Raw genomic sequence first — 22,310 nt, 5'->3', positions numbered from 1 at the left:
TGCATTTGATTCTTTACTGCAGATGTTATTAATTCATGGATTTCTTTTTTCATTTCCAATCTGAGTTCCTTTATACCTTTCTGCAGCTGTTTCTTTATTTCAGAAGTCATTGATTCATTGCTTTCAGCTGTGTGATTCCCAATTTGTTCTGTGGCATTTTCCTCTGCATTTGTTATGGGTGGGCTTTGGTTCTGAGATGGCATTTTGCTCCTTCTCATTGTTATTTTGTGTAACCCTATCTTCTGACCTTTATTGTAGAGCTTTGGTGCAGTTATAACCTTAGCACCTACTGAAGTTCAGGTGCAGATCTATAAAATTTGGATTTATCCAGCTGTGCCTAGCTTGGGTCTGGCTGCTGTGCTCAGCTTCTTCCTGCTGCTGCCTTTGGAAGCAGCATGCAGGAGTGTGTGGGAGAGCTGTCTTTCTCTGCAGGGATTACAGCTGCAGAGTTGCACCTCAGGCCTGTATGTCAGGCCTGAGCCGAGCCTGGAGGGGACAAGATAGAGTAGTGGGGAAAGACAGCCCTCCCACACACTCACCAGGCCTGGACTAGGACTGGATCTGGGGGGTCCCCAGAAATTCTCACTGGGCGAGCAGGGTGGGGACATGCTGCAGAGTGTTGGGGGGGTCCCAACAGGGTGTAATAAGGTCTCACCCACACTGCACCTGGGCTGGAACCAGCAGGTCCCACCAGCACAGGGTAGCATTAAGCTCTCCCACACACTCACCATCCTGGGTAGGACTGGATCTTTGTGTTCCTGGAATGCGGCAGAAATTCCTACTCGGAGGTGGGGGGGGGGTCTGCAGAGTGTTGGAGGACCCCAAGAGGATGTAATAGGGTCTCACCCACGCTGTACCTGGGCTGGAACAAGCCGATCCCACTGGCACAGTGTGTAGACTAAATCTGAATATTTGAAATAAGTAAATTGGAGTTACTCTGTAGACAATCTAACACATTCACACTTTCCTGTTACTTTAGAGTATTCCATGAAACTTCTCTTGGGAAAGTAGAAGGCTGAAGAGACAAGAGCATATTTCCAAGAATATAGCACTAGATTTAAAAATTCTATGCCAGGGGATTAAGCATAAATAGTTTTAATTTGATAGATAAGGCCCAGAAGAGCATTTATAGTGGAAAAGCTTCCTATTTTATTTTTATTTCAAGGTGTTCTCTACTTATGATATTTTTAACCAGCTAGATAAATTTAATTGCAAAGGCTGCATCTGACAAAAGTTATGAAAGAATGCATAATAGAAAACACAAAAATTCAACTTAGAATCATTCAGGAGACCAGTAACTTAAGGACTCAATCATATAATTGATCATTTAAAAATATATCCTAAATAAAAATTTCAAAGCTTATAAAAACATTATAACAGATACTGAGTTTTTATTTTATACTCAAATTATTTAAGTGTCATAAAGAATTAGAGGAATGTTATTGATAGGAAGAAAGCACATTATATTTATATTTATATTTATAAGTTAGCCAGGCAAAAAAATTGTAGTTCAAATACTTTAACATAAACTTTATTTATCTATGCTGGTACCAGCGATAGAACTCAGGACCTTGCACCTGCCAGGCAGATGCTTATGCCACTGGGCTATATCCCTGGTCCTTCCTTAACATGAATTTTTAGGAAGTGATCAGGCCATGTTTTCAAATGTTTTGCCTTTATAAATGGAGATTTACAAATGTTGCATTTGGCCTAAACTCAAACTGCCTACATTGCTGCCTTTTCCCTTAGCAAGGTTTTGCTGCATGTGAAATTATGGGATGATTCTGCTTGGAACATAAGACCCAGCATCAGGCTAGTCAGTTATGCAAGAAGCAGCAAACCAGACCAACTCTCTTGTGTAATTGGTCTTCCAGTTGTTTTATGTGGACTTATGGTGCCATCAGTTTTTCCAGTGCACGTTTTTTCCCCAAGCTCCAAACACATACATCTAATTGTCAGTAGCTGACAGGACCAAGTTTAGAAGATAGCGTTGGTCAGATACTGTGAGGGAAGATCATGAGTGGGACCTAATAGGCTGCAGTGCACCCTTGCTGTGTTTCTATGCTGTGTCCAGCTCATCTTCCCAGCACTGGCCTTACAGACCAACAGTGCCCCAAGCCTATCCTCATGTCTTATACTTTAGATCCATGGAGGCAACTATTTCCATAGACACACATCTTTCAAAGACATCTTCACAAAGCTCCCTACTGATAATCCCAGTCCCACAGGTACTCTAGTGAGCTGGGGTTCATGCATGATAGTTCTTCAGGCTGGTTGGTGACAACTTCTCTTACCACCCTCCCTCTGTTCTGTCAGATTCACGTAAACTCTAATTCTTCCATGAGTGCTTTCTGCAAAGCTTTTGACTCACTTTTCCTGACTAAAACTTAAAGGATGTGTCAACTCTAGTCTGCTTCTCCACTGTTCCTGAACTCAAAAAATAGTCATGCTTGGTTAACATCTATTGCTGTCTTTACTTCCAGTTGTATATAACCACATGTAAAATCAGCCTCTATATTATATTATTATCTCTAAGGAATGTTCTTTCTTTTTACCTCCAATTGTACCTCCTTAGTTCATGCTTTCTTCTTTCTTACACGAAGTCACTTAACTGTTTATGAATGTCATTATCTATTTCCTTCATGTGTCACTACATTAAAGTTAGGAGAAGTGTGATCACATATTTTAATGCCATTTTATGTAGACTATCTGCTCTCTTCTTGAGACTCAGGATATTTTATTCAATGCCTATTTTTTTCAGAATAAGTTATTGATCAGTTTTTTCATTTAATGAAGAGTTTGTCACTTGTTTGTTACTTGTCCATCTATATCCAGAGAGCATCAAGAGTGATTCCAATGTTCATTTGAAGGACAGATGCCAGAGCCTGACTTCTCAACTCATTGAATGACTGAATTTCACTTATCCTTCCTGAACCATACTCAACTATAACCACAGTCTAGAAAAAACCTCCATCATCTCAATTCAATCTTACAATTTTAGGGGCTGGAGAGATGGCTCAGTGGTCTAAAGCACCTACTTAGAACAAGCTTGGCAAAGCATCAGGGACCGCGGTTCAATCCCCCAGCACCACATGCCAGCCAGTCCCGCCCCCTGGTGGGCTGAGCTGGCCACACACACACACCACACACTCTCTCTCTCTCTCTCTGTCTCTCTCTCTCTGTCTCTCAAATAAATAAAATTTAAAAAAATCTTACAATTTTAGACTTTCAGGAAGATGGCAGAGTTGCAAACAGAAAAGAAAGAGCCTCTATGAAATTTGGTGTCCAAATACTGGAATATAGCAATGCAAAGAAGAAAAGAAGGAGAGAAATGTGTCCCCAGGACCCAGGAAATAACTAAAGCTAGAACTGAAGTCCAGAGGAGAGTGAATACAGAGACTTCAATGAAGTAAAAGTAAGTGACAGGTGGTGTTTTCTCCTTGAGCCCAGACTTACTGCACAGGAGGGGCGACTTGAACCTGCAGACTCAGTGACTACTGGTGACCCCAGAGGCCTCCATGGGGAAACACACTAGTGGAATGGAGTGGTAGACACAGTGGACTGTAGCAGCTGGTGAGTTATTTGAGTTCAGACATCTCGGGAAAGGGCAATCATCTGGTAGCCATGTTGGAGAGGGGCATCTGAGATCTCAAGGCAACCACTGGCTCCATCTAGAGGCTGCCAGTGTCATGGTGAGGCTGCCAAGATTGAATCAGGAGGTCAGGGATCAAGCTGGCAGAGAGCCAAGATCAAGCCAGCAGGCAGCGCACAAAGTGTTCCAGGCTGAGCAAATCAGTTTCTGCCCTACAACCAGAAACCAGCCTAAATTATGGTTGCACCAAAGAGGCAGGTTTTTGGGATTATCCACTACCCTGCTGTAAAGCTACAACTGCTTGCTGGGATTAATTTTTTTTCTTTTTTTGTTTTGTTTTGTCTTTTCTTGTTTTTGGTTTGGGGGGGGGTTTGTTTGTTTGTTTGTTTGTTTTCTTGTCTTATTTTTATATAAATGTGAACATGGTGCTTAGCTTTTTGTTTTTGTTGTTCTGGTCATCTTATCTTTTCCTCCTCTCTTTCCTTCCTTTCTTTTTCATCAGCTTTCCAATGTTTGAATAACATTCTTTCATCCCTCAGCCTTGCTTCTAATCTGTTCTTCTTTTTCTGTGTCTCTAGTTTTCCCCATACCTCCTTCCATATTTTCTACTTTGAGAGTAAAATCATCATATTGAGGGCTTATTTACTGTGTACAATTTTCTGGATCATTATAAATTTAATTGATTAACCATAAACCTAGTCCATACACTTAAAGGTGGCAAATTAATTTTTACCATAGTTTGTCATTATCTAGGCTGTTTATTCTGATGTTTTTGCTGATTTCAGTACTTTAGACAGGGTGACATAATTATTGGTATACCATACCATATATAATTACTGGCATATCATAATTATTGGTATACCAAGATAGAGAATGTGTAAGGGTCATAAACAATACTGTAAGCCAGTACCATAGACCTAAGAACCAACAAGGCAGCAACTTCACATCCCCAATAAATAGAAGAAATGAGGTCCTGAAACAAACTCAAAACTCAAATTCCAGCTACACTTGGAAAATATCTACTAGATGAAATCTTATCCTAAGGATTTTAAATACCAGCAACAAAGCTGCTAAGATTAATGCAGGAATTAAGCATTAAAATGGAAAAGCTCACCAAAGGCAAACCAAGCAGGCAGTGACGTGAAACAATTCTAAAGCCACCCACCTGGACTCTCTGAGGTGGTAACAGCAGAAGTATCAAAAGATAAATGAGGCTCTAGAAGAAAGTCACATCATATATAATTTATCAAATAAAAACAGAGTAGATGACCATAATGAAAGACCAGTCAGTAACTCTAAAGCAGACACAGATTTTTAAAAAAGAAGAAGAGGAGTTTAGGGAAACTATAAACACTGAAATTCCACCAAAACTATATGCAGCACAATGAGCCAATGTGAGGGTAGAATCTCAGATATAGAAGACAAGTTTGAAGTTAGCACTCCTGAAAAGAAAGATTTCTCACCATACAAAGGGACCATACAAAATCAATGCAAGGGATGCAGGGATGGCTTAACATAAGCAAATGAATAAATATAATACACCATATTAACACAGCCAAGGACAAAAACCATATGATCACCTTAAGAGATGCATAAAAAAAACATTTCACATTTCTCTAAAATAAATTCATGATAAAAAAAATTCTACAAAAAATTTGAATATATAGTCTTTATCTCAATCTGATAAAATTCATCTATGACCAACCAACATCTGACATCAAACCAACTTGTCAAAAACTGTGAACTTTCTCTCTAAAATCAGGGGGGAAAAACAAGGACAGCCAATGTTACTGCTCTTATTCAATACAGTTCTGTAAACATTATCCAGAGTAATTAGAAAAGAGAAAAAATAAAGGAATCACAGATAGGAAAGCTAAATTATCAATTTTTATAGATGACATAATACTTTATATAGAAGACTCCAGAAATGCCACTAAAGGACTTCTGATTTTCATAACCAAATTCACTAGCATATCTGGATACAAAATCAGCACTCAGAAAACAATAGCATTCATGTATACAATTAACAAACTCATGAAAGAGAAATTAAGGAAACAATAGCTTTTACAATAGCACCCCAAAAATGAAATACCTAGAAATCAGTCTTGAAGAAAGTAAGTAAAAGATCTTTACATTGAAAACTACAGTACTCTGAAAAAGATTACAAAAGTATATCAAAAAATGAAATGATATCCTTTGCACTTGTGTAGCAAGAACCAGTACAGTGATAGCCATAATTCCAAAATTATTATACATATTTAATGCAAACCCAATCAAAATTTCACAGAATTAGAGAAAAAATTAAATTTATTTGGAGCTAGAAGAGACACAGTATAGGAAAAGCAATATTGGACAACAGAGTTAAGGCAGGGGGCATCACAATCCATGAATTCAAATTATAGTACAAAGCTACTATGATAAAAACAGTATGGTTCTGGCCAAAAGAAATAGATCCAGCATCAATGAAAGACATTAGAAGACACAGAAACAGGGATGGCCAAATAGCTCACCAGCCTAAAGTGCCTGCTTAGGCAGAACACAGAGGCCAGGGTTTGATCCCCAGCATGTGGTGCCAGCCCTGCCCCTGAGATGCACTGAGAAGGTGAATGAGACAGCATGGTGGTGCTTACCTATAATCCCAGCACTTGGGAGGCTGAAAACAGGAGAATCACTATGAGTCAGATCTATGTAGTAAGCCCCTGTAGTCTCTGTACTAAAATACAGTATGTAAATTTAGTATGTATATCTAAAATGTGCCAATAAAATAAAAAGGAAAGAAAAAAACTTCTTACAATTTTGAAGAGAAGGAGGAGGAGGAGGAGGAGGAGAAGAAGAAAAAAAGAAGAAGAAGAAGAAGAAGAAGAAGAAGAAGAAGAAACAACTCCAAACACATTCTTTCACCTAATATTTTACAAAGATACCAACCACATTCACTGGAAAACATATAGCTTCTTTTTTTTTTTGTGATTTAAATAAAGTTTATTTTTTTAAAAAAGATGATTATTTTTGCAATGCCACAGTTACAAGTGTGTGATGACTGTGACCTGCAGGAGCCAGGCCCTGTGACCTTGGACTCTCTCGCCTCAAGCATCACTGGCCCATTGGACGGGCTCATTCAGCACCACAATCTTAGAAATCTCTATGTCACAAAGGGTTCCAGGGTTTCTCCTACAAGGGTAATTCCTCCAGTTTCTTTAAACCAGGAACTGGTGGTCATAAAAGTCATGATTTAGGACAATCAAGATTAAAATCCACCTGCATTCAAGGAGATCCATGATTATAAAAATTAATCTAGTTAACAATGACATCCTTGCACGCAATACCAACTTTTCCTAAAGTCACTGCCTAGATGAAAAATGTTTAACTACCTATTTAAAGAGACTGTTTTCTCTTGTACACTGACTTTTTTTTTTTTTTTTTGGTACCAGGGATCAACTCAGGACCTTGCGCTTGCCAGGCAGGCACTTGTGCTGCCGAGTTATCTCCCCTGCTCAAGCTGAAAGTTTCTTTAAAAACATTCTCAGGTCTTTATAACATTCCCTCACCAAATAGTTTGTCCTTTCTAGTTTGCTGCCATAGCCTATAAACTCTGGATTCAGCAGCCTTTCTAGCTCAGCTGGAAACTGCTACATTTGGGGTGAGCGTCCCCTCCAGAGCAGCCTGCTCTCCCTGCTGCTGTGCACCAAGAGTCGGGTGAGTGGGGTCCTGGTTCTGCTCCTTCAGGACGAACCTGACTCAACTTCCTGAATCCTGTACTTCATCCAAAAGTTTCTTTTTTAAAAGGAGCTAAAGAAGCCTGGGACTTGAGTATTAAAATATAAAAGCTGCCCCATTCCAGGCCCCTGGTAGAGAACATCACCTGTAATGTGACTGCCCAGACCACTGAATGCACCTGTCCTAATTAGAATGATTGTGATTTTCCTTTTAACCCCATAAACAAAAGCAGAAGGCTTTCGCTGAGGTGCTCAGTCCGCGCAGGCATACCCAGCACAGCTTGAGGTCCCCCAGCGGGAGTGCAGTGCAGCCCAAGGTTACCGCTTCCGCTCCCCCCTCTGGGTCCGTTTCCTCTCCTTTTCCTTGCGCTCCTGCTTGGCTAGTCTGTCCCTCTCTCTCTGTAGCTTGTCCTGTTCCTTCTTCCTTTGGGACTCATCCCGAAGTGAGTCTCGCTCCGGCCTCCGAGCGCTGAGGACGTCTTCCAAGTTGGTGTTTCGGAACAGAGATTTGTCAGAACCGGTGTTCATCCCAGCGCCTGAATCATCATTTTCATCTGGTTCATCCCCCTCGTCAGTCACGTGCGCATACTGTGCCAGCAGGGCTGCCTTCCTCTGCCGCTGCTCCTCCGTCACCACCCGAGGCTTCACCACGATCTGTGCCTGCTTCTCAATCAGTGTGGCGATGGCCTGGACCTCATCTTCTTTCTTCACTTTGGGAACAGCATTCTGAGATTCCGACCACCGCCCGACAATCTCCTTGCAGATGGTAAGGAGGGAGTCTTCTTCCAGGAAAGCACAGAGGATGCACCGCAGAGCGTCCAGCTTCTCTTCCTCTTCCTCCTCTTGCAGGACGCCGAGGATGTAGGCGCCATACACGGCTCGGTCCACTCCCAGCGCCTCCAAACGCTCATCCAGCCAGGCCCCGAAGAGCCCCCGCCGCCGCCGCCGCCGCCGCCCCCTGCGCAGGAGGAAGCCGCGGCCGCCTCGCTGGGCGCCGCCATCTTGCGGCCGGGGTCCTGCTCTCAACATATAGCTTCTTTAATAAATGATGCAGAAAAAGTGTTTTTCCAAATGGTAAAGATTAAAACTAAACTCATATATTTCTCCGTGCACTATAGTAGAAATAAATCAAAGATCTACATATTAAAACAGAAACACTAAATCTTCTGGAAGGTAAAATAGGTAGAACTCTTGAATACATTGATGTAGGCAAAGACTTTATGAACAAAACCCAATTTTTTTCTACAATGGAGTACTACTCTGCCACCAAAAAAGATAAGCTTGAAACATTTCTAGAAAAATGAATGTACCTGAATACCATTTTCTTAAGTGAAATAAATTGGACACACATGTGTAAATACTGCACTGTGTCTCTGGTATGAAAAGCTTAAAGTGTAAATAGGACCAAAATATATAATACATATTGAAAAATACATAAAATATTTTCAAAGGAGAAGGGGAATGGGTGCTTAAGGAAATATAGGGGACAATAAAAAATAAAATAAAAATAGGAACAATGCTTCTGTAAATAAAGAATGGAAGAGCAGTTGAAAGGAGTGGAGAGGGAAGGGAAAAAGGAAGAATAAAGATAGATCTTATACAGGTACAAACGTCCTATGGTGAATGTTTTCAGTATGTATACCTAAAATGTGCCAATAAAATAAAAAGGAAAGAAAAAAACTTCTTACAATTTTGAAATATGACACTGCGGACAACTCACTCCATCACTCAGCGCTTAAGATTTGTTCAAGTTCACTGCATCAATCATTTTTAGAATCTTTCACTTACTGCCTGTCCTTCCAAGCCTCTTTTGCCTTCACTGACTTCCCTATGAAGATTAGACTGCAGGCTGCCCCATTCTGATCCTCATCCTACACAGATTATCAGCTCCCTTGGGCCCTGCCCTTCAGTCATACCTGTCCCCACAATCACTTTCCAATGTTGATACCTATACAAAGGCCACAAAGTGCTGTTAAAGAGCAACACACAACTCTTCCAGATTTTCAAACTGTTTCCAAAAATCAAAGACACAGGCCTATTTTCTGGGATTTTCCACTCCCCTTCTCAATGAAAGCTACTCTAACTGTCTCTGTCATAAAAGCCAACTTAGTACAGGCCTTCTCCGCATCCACTTACTTCTACGTAGAACTACAGGTTTCTATATGGGTGCAGGATCAAATCTGCTCTACTGCCTGCCTTGTCCAAGCTCTTTCCACACTGAACTGAATAAATGGTTATAGTCAGTGTTTACTTCTTAGAGTATTGAGTGAAGAAAGCTAAATGAGATCACATAACAATTGCTTATCAGCACAGATAATTTTTGGAACTTTCCATGTTAATTTTTTTCTAAAGGAACCCATGGACTAATGTGGGAGAATGAACTAACCAGGCCACCACCTACAATGCAAGGAGAGAACTATAGAGGCATGGACACAGTGCTGGGAATTCAAGATGGAAGTTCTCCACTGTGCGTGCTCCATGAGGGGGGTCTATGGTGTGTGCTTCATTAACTACTTCTATTTTTAGATCACTAGATGAGTATACACATGATTTGTTCATGTAAGTTTCGGAGAGAATTTGTGGAATGGGAATAAAGTGCTACTAGTTCTTCTATGATTTAGTTCAGTGAGGCTCAGCATATTTTCCTTGAAAAAAATATTACCTGATTAAAACAGCTTATTGTTAGAGGAAAAGCTGTCCTGACAAAACTCTTCATTCCTCTCAGATCCTAAAAACTACCTTACAGAAAGCCCATCCTATTATAATTCATGAGAAAAAGCAATGCATTTAAATGGCAGCCATATTTGTGAAGAGATCTCTCCATCTGCCAGAATACAGAAGTGCTCTAATTTACTAAACATTTTGAGAGACATGACCTGTGCTTTTAAAGTGACTGAGCAAACCCTGTCTTTTTATTGGTCTGGCTTGACACAACTCACTTACTGAGTGGTCCCTTTGCATTCCCTTGAGTGGGCTCTATGCCAGGCACAATTGATGGCCAGAAGTGTCTTCTTCCCTCAAGGAGTATACAGGCATTGTCCACTGACAGATGTTAAACCTTTTCAGTAGACTTTAAGCATCTCACCTGAAAGCTCAACAAAAACTGATTAAGACTAGAAAATATAACAAATCATATTGCCTCTTAGTAAAGAAAGGGTCAAGACCTGGAGCCACACTCAGCAGTGTAAAGTTTAAATGAAACAGGTCTAGTGAAGGTAAAGATGGTGTCTAAATTTTGGAAGAAAATTTGAAAAGCTTGCAACAGGGTAGTCCAAATTATTCTGGTGACAAGAAATTATTAAGTCACTCTCCATTTTATCCCCTCCATTATTTCTCAAGATATCCTGTCTAGATAGGCATGGAAATAAGGCTATTATACCAAATGAAATTTCTGTATTCATTTGTTTTCACTCTGAAACTTTTAAAAATTTAAAACTTTAATGTTATTTCTCAGTCTACTTCTATCCATAGACCACGGAGTCAAATATTCCCTATAGAGAGGTGCAATCAAGTTGCTTTGTTTCCATGGTCATCTGGGACCATAAGACAGCTTCTGTTCGCTCTCATTACACCAATTTGAACTGCATCTGTTTCCCTGAAATCACCTCAGAACATCATTGTACATATGCAGTACAATTCCTAAGTTCCATATTTCTTTAAGCATTCTTGATATTCCCTTACTTCCTCTAGTTCTCCGATATAAACTCAGAGATGTAGTGGTTTCCTATCTGCTCAAATGTTTCTTCATAGCCAGTTGTTATCTGGTGACTTCTCCTACTGAACCTGCCTCAAGTGTATATTTATTTTGTGTTCCTCGCTCTTTCAAGATCAGTGAATTGTTAGCGATGCCTGCTTCCTCAGTTCATCACACAATATTTAGCTCATTAAATAGTGATACCAGGAAATCAAGGAATTTTCTCATGTGTGACACTGGTTTCTCCTGAAACAGAAATACTGGTGTCTGCAGATCGTTATTCTGCTATTTCTGGTTTCACATACAGAGAAGGATTCTTTGGCATGTTTAGGAGCTCCTACATCTGGAGCACACTGTCCTCTAGGTGAACATTAGAGACTGTCCCAGTAAAGACCTTGCCTTCTGTGAGTGCCTCTGTCTCATCCTGAGTGACCAACTCATATGTCTGTGGCAGGGGCTTTTCTGGTACTAAATGTAAACATCTCACATTCTACTATCCCACACTTCTAACATCTTCAGAAATTTCTGGCTGGGGGTGTTATACAATGGTCTCTCCCCCCTTTTTTAGCTTAAATGACTACTTAAATGATTACTTTTAGCTTATGACTACTTAAATGACCAAGTACATGCTTCCCTGTGGAGTCATTTAAAAAAGATAGTGGCACCCACAATATCTATTTTTCAGCATTCAGAAAACTCTGAAGCAGAGAATAGAATTCTGGTTGCCCACTGATAACCAAGAAAGGAGAGGCAATCTACAAGGAGAAAAAGAGTTTAAGTAATTAACTTGTATATGTAAATTGTGTAGCATAATGCCTGGTGCATAGCAAATAATAATGATTATTATTATCCCTGTGTTCTCTGTACAATCATTGCAAAATAACACATTGATCTTGTCCACAATGGTGCTAATGAAAAACACAGGCAAGGAAAGAGATGAGTACATGTATTTTCAGTCATGCCTGACTTAAGATTTCAAAATTTTTGACTAATCTTGTGTGTGAGGTAGAAAAAAAGTCTTTGGAGTCAGGAAAAATTAAAACAGATTAACATGTCTGCAGAATATGGATAAAGATCATCTACAACAATGTGTGAAGCTCATGTGCTATACATTCTTATCACTCGGGCTATAGATGCCCAGATTTGTTTTTGGGAGGGTCCTTCTGGATAATGCTTGCTTCTATCATTCCTTATGGACTTATACTTCTTCTCTTATAGCCAATGTGAAAGTCAGCTGCCTGTCTCAAAATAAAAAAGGAGGTTATTTATCATTATGCTCATTTTATGAATCTCAAAATGTGTACCAAAGTTTTTGGATCTCTTGTCATCTATAGCTTATTCAAAAAAAAGGTTTTAAAAATGGTCTGTTCTCTTGCCCTCTTCTAATGAGATCAATAAATGAATATACTAGAGAAATGTTATCTTTGCAAGCTTTTACTAGCTGTACATCCAAAGATTGCTCTAGAAACCCTCACTGTAATTAGATTCAGTAGGTGGTCTAGATCCTTTCACTGTTGATTAAATTTTTGGTATCCCATTTCAGATATAAATTTAGAAAACTAACCCTAACACGGGCTCAAAAATAAAGCATATAACATATAAATCTACTTTTCATAATTTGAGTAAAATTCTAATTAAAGCTCTACTCAGTATTCTGCTTTTTAAAATGTTTATTTCCCAAATTTCAGGGATTTAATTCTGTCTGTCACATTACCATGATAAGATGGAACATAGCAAAATAGTCCAGATATGTAACTAAAGGTGGAAAGTTAAATAAAGTATGAGCATTTATAGGTTATTATGTAAAAAAAAAATATATATATATAGTCACAAAAACAAGACAAGAAAATGTGTCCTATTTTCACACATTTATCATTAGAAATCAGGCTGAACTTTTAAAACTATTAATATTGTCTATATCTGATTACTGGACTATAGATGATATTTTTATATCTGAAAACTTTTGTACAGTGAATGAGAATTGCTGGTATATGAACAAATATGATAATCAAAACAAAATAAAATAATATAAACTCCAAGGTATAAATTATTAGTAAAAATTATTTTCTGTTATGTCAAAAGGTTGTGACAGATTCTAGTGTGAGTAGGAACTGGAGAATTCTGATAAAGCAGATAATGCTGGAATTGAAGTATGTCAGGCCTCATAGGGCTCAGCTGTATTCCTTCACCGGGAAAGAGATAAAGCCCTTAGAGACAAATCTTGCTCTAAATTTTGCTCTTCATTGATGTAATAATTGAATTTTTAACTCACATGCATAGCTTTCATGTGGACCACAGCCTAATAGAAACTGCTCATATAAGCCCAACTGCAGTTACTACCCACAAATAAAAGGGTGGAAATTTATGGCACAGACCAAGCTTGGCTCACAAGTCTGGGGCTTGTCTGTGATCGTGAGGATGACTTGATTCCTTCTCCACAGTCTTATCTTCAAGCAGATATTTCAGCCTTGTTTACTTCACTAAGCCCCCAAAATAACCAGTGGAAAGTTCAGGTATCTCAGGTATTTCAGGGTTAAAAACCAGGACTATGCCATCTTTATCATATTCCACTACTCAAACTACATCATACATCACCCCACCTTCAAAAAAAAAATAGACTCTACCTCCTGACGGCAGAAACTACAAACAAGTATGGCCATGCTAGCAATCTATTGCATTTGTATAAAAAGACAATCAATTCCTCCAAGAATAAACTAATATGATTCTGTGTTCTTTACAGGATTATATTTAATCAAAATGGCCATACTTTCAAAATTCATACTCAAATCTAATTAAAACCCACTCAAAATATCAACTGCATTCTTCACAAAACTGGAGAAAATAATCTGAAAATTCATGTGGAACCAGAAGAAACTCAGGGTAACAAAATCAATCCTGAATAGAATATAAGATGCAAAAGCAATCCCAAATGTATTCATCTATTTGATCTTTCACAGAGGGCCCAAAAATATACACTGGAGGAAAGGACTTCTTTAATGCATAGTTTGGGGAAAACTGGTCATCTACATGAAGACTGAATCTAAAACCAAATATCTTGTCATGTATCAAACTAAATTCAAAGAGAATCAAAGAAATAAATGTAAAAACATAAACATTTAACCTGCTAGATAATAAAATAGGTAAAACATTTGAAGTTGAGGGAGATAGGAAAGTCTTTCTTAGTAGAATCTGGTTACAAAAGATGGAACACCAAGAATCAAGAAACCAGATCATATCAAATTAAAATGCTTCTGCACAGCAAAATAAAAAAACTAATAGAGTGAAAAGAAAAACTTACAGAATTAAAAAGCAAAACATTTCCAGGTATCCTTGGACAGAGAATTTAAGCCTACAATATGTACAAACCAAAAAAATTACATCAGCACAAAGAAAAAGTTAATAAAAAATGAGCAAGTGAAATGAATTGACACAGAAGTTAAGTGGGAAAAAATATAGGAAGAACTGCTCCACATCACTTGCCATTAGAAAAATGAAAATTAAAACAACACTGAGATTCCATTTCACCTGTCTCAGTTACTTTTCTCTTGTTTCTGGGACAAAATTCTCGATACCCAAAATTAAGGAAGGAAAGGTTCATTTAGCTTACAATTAATGGAGGTCTCAGTTCATACTTTTGCTGGCTCCAAGGCTGAGTGGCACATAGAACAGGGCAACAGTTCATGGTGGTGGAAAACAGCAAAGAGCAAAGGGAGGAGCAGAGGCTGCAGCAGCTAGCAAACCTCTCTCCCCTCCCTACATTGTATTCAGGCCATTCGCCTCAGGACAGGGGTAGCGCTCACACCCATAATCTCCGCACTGGATCATAAATTACAAATTCTAGAAGCCACCCCAATGACTGGATGAGACTTTGGGGGAACAACTAGACACAAAGTATAACATCACCCCAGAATGAATGGATATTGTCAGGACATCAAACAATAGCAAATACTGGCAAGGCTGCAGGTAAAAGATGAGCTCTTCTAAATTGTTGTTGGTAATTCAAACTGCTGCAACCACAATGGAAGTCAAGATGGAGATTCTTCAAAAGTCTAAATATAGAAATGCTGTTTGCCCCACCTGTTCCTCTTTTAGGTACCTCCCTAAAATATTGAAAGACATCATATTACAGAGATGTATACATACCCTTATAGCAACACAATTTATAACAGCTAGATCTCGGTAATAGCCTACATGTTCATCAATAGATGAATGAAGACAGAAAGTATGGTGTTTACACACAATGGAGCACCTCTCTGCCATAAAGAGAAACAAACTGAGTCATTTGTAGGAAAGTGGATGCACCTTGAGACTATAATGTTAAATGAAACAAGTTTGATAAACAAGCTTAAATATCACATGGTTTGTCTTATATGAAAACCCCAATTATAAGGAAAGAATGAAATAAAAGATGGATAATGGGGAGTAGCAAGACAAATCTTTCTTAAATGTGAAGGGGCTCAAGAAATGAATGGAGGGAGAGAGAAAGAAATGGGTTGAATAAAAAAACTAGTGTCTTATGTTCTTGGGCCAACTCCACACAAGGAGTGTTATGCACTGCAAACATGGGCTAATAAAAATCAAATTAAATTAAAATGAGCATAAACACAGGGATAAACAATGGGGAAACTTACAATAACTGAATGTCAGTAGTGGTCTGGACTTACATAGAACAAAGGTGGAACTGAGGCTGTTAGCCAGGATTCTTTACTATCCAACTCAAAAGGCAGCGTTTCCAAGTTGCCCTGTTATACACACACACAAAAAAAAAAAAAAAAAAAAAAAAAAAAAAAAACATGGAAGTGCTTCCTTTGAGCATCAGTAACAACAAGCTGTCAATTATGGTCTTTGCTATAACTTCCTTAATTTGGGTAGCAAAGTCACTTTTCTATCTTGGTCTCCTGTTGTAATTTTAGGCTCTGCACCTCATCAATTCCGATTCCTCCCAAAGCATCAGACAAAACAAGCATGCTAGAATATCTTTCCTCAACTTAAGACATGAGTATGATATTTATAACAAACTTTAGTCTTTAAGGGTGCTTTTTTCTTTTTTCTTCTTGATGCTAGGGATCAAACTCACACTCTTGCACTTGCCAAGTAGATGTTAGGCAGATGCTTTATCACTGAACTACATCCTGGACCTTAAGTTTTGTTTTGTTTTGTTTTGTTTTGTTTTGTTTTGTTTTGTTTTGTTTTGTTTGTGTGTGTGCATTCTATCTTGGGAAGACTTCAAACAATGTATATATGCTTCATAAAATCATTTGACATCTTTATTTTTATACTAAGATATCTAAAATAGTTAAATATTCACTATATGTTTAAATTAGGCATTAATTATTTGGTTATTATAGCTATTTCTTTTGATTACATTCCATTTTTTAAGTAAATGTTTTCAATTTAGGCAGTTTACAAGCATCTCAGGGAGTAGTTACATGTACATGTTACAGTTATTTTTTTCTAATTCCTTTCCCATCCCCTCCCCAGCTCTGATTTTCCTATTTCTTTTTCCCACTTGTTGATACTATTTGCCTTAGCTCATTTTATGGCATACAATGTCTATATTGATTGGGGTTATTAGGCATGGCATATCTTTATTCCTCTGATTATCCTTTCCCCTGGTCCTCACCTTTTGTCCTTGTTCCTTTGTACCACTTTCCTATTCCATGAGACCCATTCCCTTATCCCTTTCAATTCATCTTTTATCATTTTCTTTATTTGTACTTTGCCTCACTCAGATGAGAAATACAACATAGTATTTAAATTGTGTCTGATTTGTTTCATACAACATATTTCCAAGTGTATTCATTTTGCTACAAATGTGTCTGTCATGTTTTATAGCCAAATAGTATTTCATTATATCTAGACTTCACATTTCTTTATCCAACCATCTGTTGATGGATATACAAGGTGTTTCCAGGACTTAACTATTTTGAATTGCACTGCTATAAATATTGGTACTCATGGGAGTTGGAAGGGTCATAAGGAGTTTCTAATTTCAACTCTTTAAAAAAAATACCCCTATTGATTTCCATAATGGCTATACTAACTTGAATTCCCACCAAAATGCAGGAGGCTTCCTTTCCTGCCATACACACAACAGCATTTATTGTTTGATTTCGTAATGACTGCCATTCTTTCTAGAGTAAGATGTAATCTTAGCGTTGTTTTAAGACAAATAATATGAACAAGTTCAGAAAGAAAATAGGAAAACCTGAGCTGGGGAGCGGATGGGAAGGGAATTAGAAAAACAAGCTGTAATATGTACATGTTGCTACTTCCTGAGATGCTTGTAAACTTCCTTAATTGAAAACATGTACTTACAAAATAGAATATAATAAAAAAGAACTAACTAAAATATATTTTTTCATGTATTTGTTGACCATTTGTATTTCTTCCTCCTCAAAATGTCTGTTTGTTTCTCTTGCTCAGTTCTCAGCTGGATCTTTAATTTTAGGTGGCTTAGTTTCTTTAAATTCTTAGTATATTCTTTCTGAGCAATACCTGTCAAATTTTTTCTCATTTTACAGGTTGCCTCTTCCTTCTATTGATTGATTCCTCTGCTGTATAGAAGCTTTTTATCCTGATGTAATCCCATTTGTTGATCCTTGCAGTTATTTCTAGTGCAATTGAGACTCTGTTTACAAAATCTTTTCCTACACTTATTTCTGGAGTGTTTTGCCTAGTTTATCTTGCAGTAGGCTTAATGTTTCTGATTTAATATTTAGCTCTCTTATCAATTTGATTTAGCATATGGTAGGAAATAAGGGTCAAATTTCATTCTTCTGCAAATAATTTTCTCAGCATCATTTATTGAACAGGTTATTTTTATCCTAACAAAAGTTTTTGGATCCTTTGTCAAAGATCAAATAGTTAAATACGTCTGGAGTCATTTCTGTATTATCAGTACTGTCACATTGACCAACATGTCCATTTTTGTTCCAATATTGTGCTGTTTTTATCATTTTTGGTTGGTAGCATAGCTTAAAATCTGGTATTGCTATATTACCCGGTTTGCAGCAGGTTAATAAGAAGTTTGTGCTTTTCCCCACGCTAAATCTATTTTTTTAATTACTACTTGGATCTCAAGATTCTTCAGGGGTTTTTTTATTAATTTTATTGAGAAACAAATAGCAATGAGACATTTTCAAAACCGATTAGTAGGACAGTTTCAAATCAATGCATTGCATATTGTTGTCTTCATAGTGGTTATTCATAGTACAAGATACAGACATGATATCTCATCCAAACAGTATTATCACAAATCTTTCTTCTCATTGAATTAAGAGAAAGCAGCTATATATCTATCGTAACTATTTTGTATATACAGATACAAAATGGGCTTTCATTTGTATTCCTTTTTTATTGTTTAGTTTTGTCAGAGATGGGTATTCCCTTGCCATTTAAATAGTGTAGGTGCATGAATTCAGCAAAATAGTCCAATACAGACCAGTCCCAGGCATATTCTGATGATGATTTTCAATGACAAAGACCAACTTTGATGACAAAGAATCACCTCTGCACAAGTGAAGTCCAAGAGGGTCTACAAGTTAAGCCCCTCATCCTCTGGGCTTCAAGTAAAGCAATTCTTTCTTTTAAAAATCTTTAATAATTTTATTGAGAAACAAAACTGCCCTATTGATCAGGTTTTGCAATGTCTTCAGTTGATGTAATCTTGCCTTGGAGCATCATAGCATCATGGGACCAATGAAGCTTCAACTGGGACTAGAATCTAAAAGAATTATATTTCTGGATAATTTAGCTGTCTCACATGGAAAGATACTAGGCCTTGGATAAGCCCTAACCACAATTTAATTATGAAATAATTTCTCCAAATAAATTGTATAGACTGACCAACAATAGGACCTAATATTCACATCAAACAATAAAAGAATATAACCTCATATTACTAAGTAAAAACACAAAAACTTAAAACAATAAAGTATCTCTGATAGGAAAACTAGATATTCCAATGAGTTGTTGCATGCATGATTCCCAAGTAGCTTCTTTGCCATAGAGTCCTCAGTTATTCCTGATTCTTCTACTATAAAACTCGGGTTTATTCAGTCTCAGGACCTCTTTCTGACAGAGTACAGGCATTTTTGTGGAGTTTGATACAATGCGAGTTCTTCCATTAGGAACTCTTGCTGCTTCTGTCCCTGGGAGTCATAGTGTATTAAACAGACAAATTCACTGGCATTAAATTGTCCACTGAGTCAGAATGATTCCTGTGCAATTAATTAAAACACAATAATAGCAGGTCAATCCATTTCAGTGGTATTTATCAAGGCTACTTGAGAAATAAAACACTACATGCCTCTGTTTGAGGTCTCCCTTTAGCAATGGGCACACAACACCAATGTGATTCTCAACCCTGGTGTAACATAGGATGAATCTGATGTCTCACTGCAGGACCCAGGTCTCTGATAACCAGTCCTCTCCATTCTGTTCTCCAACTGACTCCAGTCTCCAGTGACCTTTTTTTTCATATTAACTCTGGAACTTGATACTATGAATTATCTGACATTGAAATTCAGCAGGCAGACCTTCCCCACAATGCTTTCCAAATCCTTGCTGTTGTGCATAACCATGTCCTAGGGAGCTCGTACCCCAGTTACTCATCACCTGTTACAACTGGAAGGTTGCTCAGAATCAAGTACTCGTGGTTTTCTCACTGCCTCTAGCTGCAAAAGAATCTCCCAGTCCTGGTGCAGCTCTTTGAGCAAGGAAGTGATATCTTTTCTGCATCACTTCATCCAATTTTCCTCTCCCCTGTTCATTCTCTCATTGTTCCCATGTATTTTTGCCCTCACTTTGGTCCTTCTCTAAGGTACAGTTCTCTGACCTCACATACCTTGTTCCGGAGGAGTCAAGGTATGGGCACTTGATGCTCTGCCATCTTGTTGATTTATTATTTCTTAAGAGTATAGAACAATTTTCCCCAAAATTATCTATGCCTTCATAGGAAGTAATTTTTGATCATTCTATTTTTCTACTATAATGAACTTTTTCAAATTGTCTATCTCTAGTGGTGATAGTTTCAGGAATGTATTTTTCTCTAACATTCATCTCTTTTAAAAATTATTTATTCATGTATTTGGTATAGGGTCTCACTATGCAGCTTGGACTCATAGTGATCCTCCTGCTTTCAGTCTCCCCAGTTCTTGGATTACAGACATACACCACCAGACCTGGACTCAGATGCTGGCAAAATGCACCTGGGGTCGGGGCTGGCATGGCATGCAGTACCAGGGATTGAACCTAACAATCATCTCTTTCAAGCTCTCAAATTCATTAATATAAAAATAAATGAACTAGCCACTAATAATTCTTTGGTTTTTTCCATTTATATGTTAATTTCCCCATTGCTATTCCTAGTTTAGGATAATTTAAGTATAGTTTCATTTCTTTATTCTAATGTTAATGAACAAGGGAATGGTCTCCAGGGTATTCAGGGTCTCACTGTGTAGATCAAACTTGTAGTGATCCTCCAAGAGCTGGGATTACAGACACGCACCACCATGCCCACTCTCAATTGCCATCTCAGCATGCTCCAGGGGTGGGGCAGGCACGGCTGGCCCAGAGAGCGAACCCTCCATCCCTGCTGCTGCTTGCAGGAGCTACTTCACTGAGCTATTTGGCCAACTGTCTTATGCATTTTTTCTACTTAAAAACATTTAAGTATAAAACATAACACTTCCAAAGGTGAAAAGAGTATGAAATATAAATGTAGAGCTCTATAAATCATTATGCAATTTAATCTTATGTCACCACCACTCAAATCAATATAGAACATTTGTAGTAACCCGGAGATGTCATACTGGATCCTTTCCAATTTTAATGTCATTCCTCTTCCTTTAATCTAATCATGATGATTTTTGTAGTAATTATTCTTTGCATTTCTTCATAATTTTAGTACATATGTAGTCAAGCTAAATATTGTAATTTAACTCTGACTATATTTATAGTTGTATATGGGCGTACTCATGTGGTGTGTATATTCAGCTTTGTGTAGTTTGGCAGAACAAAAATGAGAACTGGTAATTTTGTTACTTAAATTTATATTTAATTATATGAATATATTCAGCTTATTTATTTTCTTTTATTTGGATTAGTAGCTTTTCCAGTTTATTATTGCAGACAGTGTTATAAAGTGTACCCTGATGTGTTTATGCATCCCTCCCTAGACACAATACTTTAGAACTTGGAATTCATAGAATTCACAGGATGTGAATTTGAATAAAAAGTTTGTATATTTATTTTCAACAACTTCAAACTAAAACAAAGCAGTTTTTTCATTGCACATTTAGACAACAAAGAAACACCTCTTCTTCCAATTTTGTCACAGATAGCTTTGCATTGTGTCACTGATGGTCTTGGTTAATTTTCTCTTATTGCTAGTACAAAAATACCTGTTACCAAAAATTAAGTAAGCAGAGGATTATATAGGTTATAGTTTGTGGAGGTTGAAGTCCATACTCTGCTGACTTCAAGGCAAAGTGGCAGAAGACAGAGGCAGCAGTTCATGGTGGTGGAAAACAGCAAGACAGCAAGAGCCAAAATGTAGGAGCAATGGTGGAGAAGCAGAGGCAGCAGCGGCAGTAGAGGAGCAGAGAGCAAGCTTCTCTCCCTCCTTATCCAGGCAATCCATGGGTGTAGCAGTCACCCCCATAATCTCAGCAACACTCACATGTATAATCCCAGAATTGGATAGTGAATTAATCACAAACTCTAGAAGGTTGCCCCAATGACTGCATGAGGCTTTGGGGACACAACTAGACAGAAACCATAACATTCTGCCCCTGGCTCCCAAAAGACTCACGTACATCCCTTTATGCAAAAGGCATCTTAGTCCATCTCCAAGGGTTGCTAAAGTGCTAACACTTTCAGCATGACTGAAAATCCAACTCCAAATCTTCTTCAAGACCTGAGGCAACTCTTAACTATGAGCCCCTGTACAAAAGAAAAGTTAAACATTTCCAACATTCAATGTCACAAGAAAAATATTACCATTCCAAAAGTTATAGACAGACCCAGTACTAGCCCAGGTCCGGTGAGTGTGTGGAGAGCTTCCTGCTACCCTGCGCCGGCGGGACCAGTCCCAGCCCGGGCGCAGCTTGGGCCAGACCCTCTCCCGTCCCCTCGGGCCGCCCCCCAACCCTCCCGCCGAGTAGGAATTTCTGCTGACTTCCAGGAACCCCCAGACCCAGTCCTAGACCAGATCCCGTGAGTGTGTGGAGAGCTTCCTGCTACCCTGCGCTGGCGGGACCAGTCCCAGCCCAGGCGCAGCATAGGCAGGACCCTCTCCCACCCCCTC

The 22,310-nt window shown here is 38.3% G+C and overlaps 1 protein-coding gene across 1 annotated transcript; it reads right to left on the bottom strand.

The window, feature by feature from the left end:
• Positions 1–7,046: 7,046 nt before the first annotated feature.
• Positions 7,047–8,323, bottom strand: LOC101588896 (coiled-coil domain-containing protein 43-like). The gene is given in 2 exon segments (XM_012515611.2): positions 7,047–8,232; positions 8,235–8,323. Coding segments are annotated over 2 exon segments (681 nt in total). The 5' UTR covers positions 8,307–8,323; the 3' UTR covers positions 7,047–7,623.
• Between the last annotated feature and the right edge of the window lie 13,987 nt (positions 8,324–22,310).

This window comes from Octodon degus, unplaced genomic scaffold (assembly GCF_000260255.1).
Source record: "Octodon degus isolate 3935 unplaced genomic scaffold, OctDeg1.0 scaffold00071, whole genome shotgun sequence".
NCBI lineage: Eukaryota > Metazoa > Chordata > Mammalia > Rodentia > Octodontidae > Octodon > Octodon degus.
Note: the sequence above shows the minus strand (reverse complement) of the source record. Positions and strands in the feature narration are given on the sequence as shown.